The sequence below is a fragment of the Myotis davidii genome, unplaced genomic scaffold (assembly GCF_000327345.1).
Source record: "Myotis davidii unplaced genomic scaffold, ASM32734v1 scaffold46, whole genome shotgun sequence".
Classification (NCBI taxonomy): Eukaryota; Metazoa; Chordata; class Mammalia; order Chiroptera; family Vespertilionidae; genus Myotis; species Myotis davidii.
The window spans coordinates 1078779-1087051 of record NW_006383006.1 but is presented as its reverse complement, the minus strand read 5'-3'; the positions used below and the strand labels follow the sequence as shown (position 1 = coordinate 1087051).

General features: G+C 37.9%; 1 protein-coding gene across 1 annotated transcript in view; it reads right to left on the bottom strand.

Annotated features, from left to right (window-relative positions):
* Positions 1 to 1226: 1226 nt before the first annotated feature.
* SLC30A4 (solute carrier family 30 (zinc transporter), member 4) overlaps positions 1227 to 8273 on the bottom strand; it is a 26613-nt gene continuing 19566 nt past the window's right edge. The window contains exons 6-7 of the mRNA XM_006777979.2: positions 7752 to 7886; positions 1227 to 6906 (exon numbers count right to left, since the gene is read on the bottom strand). Coding sequence (XP_006778042.1) covers positions 6752 to 6906; positions 7752 to 7886 — 290 coding nt within the window. The 3' untranslated portion in view covers positions 1227 to 6751. The remainder of the gene's footprint in view (positions 6907 to 7751; positions 7887 to 8273) is intronic.

The following is an 8273-nucleotide window of genomic DNA, read 5'->3' as shown; positions in this document are numbered from 1 at the left end:
CTCCCTCAATCCACAAGCAAAAATGAAGTATAAACAGTTTCTGCTATCGGTGGCAAGAGACTGGATAACGGATGACAATAATGAAGGCTCTCCGGAACAGAGTCAAATCTGTCCAGCCCTTCCCCTGGGGACGCAAGGAGAGCACCTCGTAAAGATCCACCCAAAAGGCTGTCAGGTGATATGAAGCAGCATGAACCTCCGTGTATTCCAGTGAGTGGAAAGAAAATTTTCCTACGAGAGCCTGCAGAGTTTGTGCCGCCCATGGAAAAAGGAGCGAATCTAGATACTTATGTAAATTTTGTTTGGTCCCTCTTCATAGAGGAAAATGTTTTACGCAGTACCATACGTTAAAAAGTACTAGGAATTTTAACTGTTTAATTGTTTTTGTAAATAAAAATGTTATAATTATTAAAAAAACAACACCTAAAATGCATTATGATCTGTAGTTATGATGATTTAAATAACATGCAGTTTGCCCAAAAATGTGTGGTCCCTGGTGTATGTCTTAGAGATTTCTATGCGGTACGCAATGTGTTAAAAAAACAAACAAAAAACACTCTTACCAAGAAGTAGCTCTATATATTTTGGGAGAAAACCCACAATTTTCCCCCATGGTGTCAGCATTTTGGTAAAGTGACCAAAAGTGTTAAAAAAACAACAACCCATAAACCAATATGTGGAAATTGGCAAGTGAAACACAGACAACAGGAATTTGAAAGTCTAATCAGAACAAGTTTTTGAAAAGTTGAGGACAGGAGACAGGAGAGCTCTTCGGTAACTTACAGAGTATAATCTTCAGGTATATTGGGTAATACTCATAGGCTAAACTTTACAGTTTATGTTTTTCCAAAGTCACATGAGGGCCTTAAACCAGAATGCTGCTTTAAAATGATGAGATCTTTGGTGATATTTCATTGAGGCTGGGTTTTTAAGCCTTCTAATCTTAAACATATGATTAGAGGTGATATTTAGTCATAAGGCTTCATACTTCCTATTTATACTTTGTCTAGTCTATTTTATAGCGTATAGCTATTACAATAGATCATAGTTGGAACTGAATTATAATAAAAAACATAAGCCTGCTAAAACATTAACTAAAGCTGAAAGCTTAGCATAAACAAGAGCTTGCAAGGCTGTGGCCCCAAACTAGAATTTATTTTAGCATCTGACATGGACAAAAAAAAAAAAATGACAGATCAAAACAGAAATATAGCTAAGCAGATAAGTAGTAAACAATATGCAACATCTCTTTATTTGCTAGAATAACTTATTTAAAACTTTATTACTATTTTCAAAAATAGTTGAGTCTTTTCCTAGGTAATTGGAAAACTTTTAAGAACATTCTTTTAAAAACTTCACAAATATCTTAGCAGAGAAAGTGTTTGCATTTGTGAGCTTTCACTTGGCACAAACTACATAAGGTACTCAACATACATACATTTTTATTTCCTTTATTTTTGTCATAACTTTAGTAAAAAAATTAAAAATCAAGTGAATAAAACTTTGTGATGAAAAGTATTGTTAAACGATTCTGTTGATCATGTTGTTCTGGGTAGAAAACTGCGTTGCTAGTGAACATTAGATACAGCATATGGTGCATAGGTAACATCTGAAACTTGCTACTCTCTTCCTGTATTTCTGCCCAAACTCCAAGGGGGATAAAGACAAGAAAATGGGTCAAAGGGAAGAAAAGAGCCTTCGGTGACTCAGCTAGCCTCTGAGGGACCTGTCTCAGCAGCTTCTAAGTGGGCTCTTGAAGGGCTTGCTGCATCCGCATACGCTGCCAGGCCTCAAAGGGTACAACAGGGGACTTCCGCCAGGGGTTGGCAAACTTCTCCTCTGACGGGACAGACGGTATGTGCTTTATATTGTTGTAACTACTTAACTTTGCTACTGCGGCATGCAAGCGGCCAGACAACACGTAACTGAATGAGTGGTTGTGTTTAACATTTTATTTACAGACAGACTTTTTTTTTTAGGGTCACCTCATCATTTATTATCATAAACTGGCCACTTTGAGAATAAAAGGAGATGCTGTTGTTCATTATGCCAGGACAACAGGCATAATTGAGTGGTCACAGACAAACTGGGATTTCAGCATTGAAATTTAAAGTTCATAGAATTTTCACATCATAATATATTATTATTCTGATTTTTAAAAACCATTTTAAAATGTAAAATCCATTCTCAGTGCTTTGGCCCTGGCCCGTGCGGTAAGGTTTGCTGACCCCCCATCTATGTTCTTGGAGAGACACTAGGTCTTCGCTCTCAGACTTGGCCGTGTCTTCACCAATCTTACTTTCTCGGGGGCTTCTTTCTTTCCTTTCTGTCGCTGTTGCTGGGCTGGTGGGACATTAAAAGTGACTGATATAAAACAAAAAGATGAAGGTTCTTTAGTATCTTTTTATCCTATTTGGAAGATTCTTTTTCAGGCTTGTTTCTTAAACATCTAAGAGGGCATTACAATCTGAGATTATAAAACTAGATAGGTTATCATCTATTTTCCATTGCTTTTTAAGAAGATATGTTTTGAGGCCTACTACTATGACTTACTCCATAGAAACCCAGAAATTTAATTTAAGGAACTGTACATTTTCATTTTTACTAAACCACATGGCAAAACAATACTTTATTTAATAAAGGCATAGGAAATTACAATTTAAAAATTGTAAATACAGTACATATACTATACTTTGATTTTAAATTACAGGGACAAACACCAGCTTCCAAATCTTTCTAAAATCAATCATAGGCAAAATACTGGTTTCTGAAGGGAGAAGTGGAAAAGTCTCTACGCCTTGTTTCACTGTGATATGGCTTACTCAGCAACATCTATTTAGAGAAGCACAAACCTTCCAGATGTACAGTAACTCCCAGGTGCAAAGCAGACATACTGGCACATCCCAGTTTTCTGTTGTAATTATTTCAGAAAACAAGTAATTGCAGTATTTAAACTGACACTGTCAGAGAAAGTCCCCATAAATGTTTTCCAATCTTACTGAATATCAGAAACTGTTTGTTGGTCCTCACAGTGTAACTAGAAGAACAGGTTAACCCCTTTGCAGCCAGAACTCGATGACAGGCTGGCCGAACGCACACACACAATTCAATGCTGAGGAGCTCCCACAAGTTATCCCCTCCAACTCCCGTGCTCCCACCACCACCACCACCACCACAAATGATGTCCCTGCCTGGTAATCTGTGAAACAAGTCTCAAGCCCTGCCTGGCGATTCACATAACAGGTCTGCGGTTAGGCATTTTGGTTAGAAAGATATTAAGCTTTAATCAGTTACTTGGAGATCAGACTTGCCTCCCCTCAACACAGCATAGCGAAATGTCACTTCATTTGTGACTGTTACCCAGATGGCTCATGAGCGAAGCGTGGTTCAAAGACAAACTGAACCAAATGAACTGATCTTATACTTAGGAAGACAGTCTGTACCTTTAAACTTGAAAAGTACAGTCAACAGAAAAATTGCCTAAAACCTTGTACTAAAGGGGCTCAATTTCTCTAAGAACACCTCATTCCTTATGACCAAACAATGAACATAAATGCATAAAAAGAAAATAAATTTAGCTGACTGTGCTTGTTTCAGAAGTGAGCGAGTCTCCCTTCCACAGGAGTGGGCGTGGAAGTTCGAGCAGCACAGGCCGGCATCTCATTAGCGATGACCTTCACTCATGTCTGCAGTGTGCTGTTTCTCCCGCCCGCATTCTGTGTGCAGAGATTCTGAATCAGAACAATCAGCTGTTGGAAAAACGGTTTTCCCCACCCTGAAGCATCTTTAAAATGGTGCTTTGTTTCTGAAAGATTTTTTTCTCTCACATTAAAAAGAAAGGGAAGCTGATGTCTGTCTATTCCGGGAAAATTCTACCAAAGATTAACACTGTCAGTGAGGACCTCTGGGTTCAAGAGACAGAACCAGAACACTGAGACTCCTAAGAGCAGGAAACTTCGGTTCAGAAATGGAAATATGGCATCCAGAGTTGAAAAAGAAACAGAAAGATAAGAAATCCAGTGAGCTGGCAAATAATACTGACGGGAGCCGCAGGTGTGAAAATCTGGGCTCATGCTCCACAGGCAGAGCTAATGGAAAATGCATGTGGGAATGACGCAATTTCGGTTCTGCATTTCAAAGCTCTCTGAAATATGCTTATTCAACTGCATTCCCCACGGTGTATTTCTAAGGCAGTACAGTCATCAACGAAACAATAGGCCTTTTCCTAAGATAAATCAAAAGGCTAGTCTGGCCAGACTTGTGAAACACAGGTTTATGTACACAACTTGGATTATTTGCAAATGTTAATGAAAACACATCGCACTGAAGAACTGCCCAGTTTTTGTTATGCTGTTTTCCCAGTGCAAAGTGAACAATGGTAGGTGTTAATCCAGGCTCAGCTGTGCTTTCCACAGGACAATGGATGGCTCTTTCTCTGTGTCTCTGTCAGATGCTGTGCAGCCCCTGCTCCCATCTGCTAAGTTCACATCCTTCTCTATGGGTTTTGTCAAGTTACAAAGAGTTAAATCTATCAATTATCAAATCTCACAGATCCAGTAAAATACAAGCATAAAATCTGTAGTTGCTGCAAAAAAACACACAAAACAACAAAGCACAGAAAACTTCCTGTGTACCTACAGAACATAATAACTAAGATTTACAAAAGTTGTCAGTGTCTCTCCATTATACAAAAGGATCCTTTTCAATCCTCAAGTGGATTTCAGACTGTTTTACTCAGTAACTTTTCAAGGAACAGGTCGACGTGAAAAGTTAGATAAACCTATTTAAGATAAAAGAAAGTTTACAAGGAACGAGCTCAGTAGATACGGGAACAGCTGCAAATGTGGAGAAACCTATCAGCACAGGCACATTCTCGTCCTTCCTCCGCTGGGCGCCCGAAGCCATAAATGCCCAGAGGTGCACTGACATGCCTCTCGTTTATTCTCACTTGCCTTCTACATTTAAGAGTATTTTTTGAAATACAGGACATTATATAATAAAGGAGTATTTTTTATTATATGTTCCTAAAATTTTTGAAAAATTAAAATCATTACTTTAAATGGATTCACAGTAAGAATCCCATAAAATTTTCAATTCAACTCAACAAATGCTGGGTTTTACTAGGTACTATTAACACTCAACAAAACTTTTGTTGGACACCATTGACTCTTAACAATCTTTTAGGTGAATCCAGGTTTTACCTTAGGTTTACTTATAGTGAGGTCCTTGGCAGAAAGATGAAATCTGTTTCCTATTCTTCACTTACATTTTAAGTCATTGGCCTGCCTATTAGGATTTCATCTCACAGCCTGTCTGGTACATGTTACTGTATTCTGATTCTCTGCTGAAATTGGACTTCCTAACGTGCACTAAAATATAATCCCAAAACCAACAGTTGACAGGAATATTCACAGTTGCCTCTTTAATACAACTGTTACCAGTTAGGTTGCCTTCTGTTTGGAAACTTTTATGCTTAACTTCCCTACCACACAGATTTAATGTCCATCCTATTCCAGTGCTTTAACACACACACACACACACACACACACACACACTCCAAAACCCTTAAAATTTTTGTCTTCTGAAAATCGTGTCTTCCCTCAATCTATTTCAGCATTTCTGCTATGGTCTTATTGGAAAACCTCAAAATTATATCTTAGGGTTTCTGGAGCCCGTGGCGGATTCCTAATCCATATCATCATACAGAAATTCTCTCTGGAGAAATGTAGTTAATCTGCATGGGAGAGACGGTTATTAAACTGAACCTTGGCCCTCTAGAGCTCTACCCTGAAAGGCACAAGCAGAGGACCTGGTATGGAGGCAGGAAGCAGGTACCAAGCAAACTTTCTGTACAAAACATAAGGCAATTTCTAAAAGGACAGAGCCTCACTGTTTGCATTTTGCGTCGCCTGCTGTTCGTAAGCAAAGATAAATTTCATGGACAATAAAAGTGATTTCAGAAAGACTTAAATCTGAAACTCCACACCCCATCCTTGCTCCTATATTTGTTCAAATTATCATATAGTAATTCCAGTTTAAGATTAACTTCTGCCATTCAGAATAAACTGAAAATATTTCCTAAGCAATTTAATGACAGTGACCACAATACATAAAGATTTGGTTCTGATAAGATTACAAATAACCAAAAATTGAGATTCAAAACCCTGTAATATCTGGAAAATTTTGTTTATAAAGTATAATAATACCAATAAGACTTACTTGTGAAATAAAACATTTCTGAAACATTTAGGAATACATGCTTATTCCACTCTGGATAATTACTAGTACTTTCTGAAATCTGCTGAGAAATAATTTCTGTAAAAAGAGAGAGCTGGGTGTCAAATTCCAGAAGCTGGGTATCAAGATTACATTAAAAAAATCAGTTTTCCAGCATTGGCTTGATAGAAATGGGCTTTAAAAAGGATTTTTAAATGCAAATACAGAACTCTTGATGCTTCCTTCATGACACATGCTCTGCTGTGATTGTGAAGTACGGTCTTCGATTGTCTTCTCTGAGGTATCTGTAGAGTCACATCTCATTCTGTAAACAGTGTTTTGGAAACATCTTCATCTGAAAATCATGGTGAAGTCTCACTTTACCATTGGACAGAAACTAGCACTCTCAGGCTGACTGCGAGGCCAGTGCCTGGGCACGGCGCTCAGGAATTCCATTCTCCCATTCAAGTGCATTTATTGCTCTCAAGTCTGTGACTGCAGGGTAAATAAGGCAGTAGTCCCCAGACATACTCAGTTAGGAGCTGGCATTCTGGCAGTTTGCACAAGTTCTGTCCACGTCTTGCCGGTAACTCTGAAGCTGAATAGTGCATTTATACATGCCAAATGTGTTCAACAACAAATGCCTGGCTTTGGACTGTACCTCCTCCCATTTAGATGAACTTCCAGGAACTGCAATGTCAAGAAAATATCGTTACTATTCATTGTACATTACACATTAGTGAATAAGACCCAGGGAGAAAACAACCTTAGTATGCTCTGAACATATTTTTACTCTTTGATTTCTACCCTCCTGAAGCTATTGTTAGGAAGTGTGTCAGTTTGCCAAGCCAGATCAGCTTCTCGTTATCCCTCTCTCTCTAGTCCACTGTCGGGTAGAGAAAGAAATCTAAACATCAATTACAAGTCTTTCATCTTTTGTACTTTTTAAAAAATATATATTTTATTGATTTTTTACAGAGAGGAAGGGAGAGGAATAGAGAGTTAGAAACATCAATGAGAGAGAAACATCGATTCAGCTGCTTCCTGCACACTCCCCAATGGGGATGTGCCCACAACCAAGGTACATGCCCTTGACTAGAATCAAACCTGGGACCCTTCAGTCCACAGGCCGACGCTCTGTCCACTGAGCCAAAGAGGTCAGGGCTCATCTTTTGTACTTTAAAAAATAAAGCTCATGCATTTACTATTTTGATAAAAAGATCAAATAAAAAGCATCAATCTGTGAAATGATTTAAAGAAAAAACACAGGCTCTAGCTTTCCTTATGTAGAAAAAGCATGGTAAATACACCCAGTACATTTAATCTGAAGGCAAAAATCTGTGTTTCATCTCATCTCAAAGGGATAAAAATTATTGCTCTGCTATAAACATCAACCTGCAACTCATCTTTTGAAGAGCCCACACCCTCCCTTAAAACAAATCTTTCCAGAAGTCTTCCTACTTAATTATAAGCATAGATGTTTAATCCCAAAGACAGGAGTCCACCAACCCCAGTATTTACCAACAGCAACATACTTAGCTGTATGTGTGCAATGGCCATGGGCTTTCCTGAAGTGAGAGACCAGACATTTAAATCTTCCACTGAATGGACATCTTCTATTTTCATCAAGGCTTCTTTGATATAGTCAACGTGCAAATGCCTTGGTACACCTATTAGTTCAGAATATATCATTTATAAGTAAAATTTATCTTAGGGGGAAAAGTTATAAATTACTGGTGGGCCTTCCCCACACAAACAAACAAACAAACAGACAACTAGCTTTGTTAAATTCATTTTAAAATGAACACTCTCTAATAAAATATATTAGTATTTTAAGATAAACCATGCACACATATAGTAGGATATACACAAAAGGTTAATAAATACTTTAAAAATGTTCATTCTCACTAAAAAGGTAGGTTAACCAGCCCAGGCTACTTCATTTAACAAATAAGCTAGGATAATAAAAAATAAAAAGAAAGGAACATCCAATGATGGCTAAACTAGTGTTGAGAACTTATATTTCCATGCTTATATGCAATATTGGTAAGGCAGGA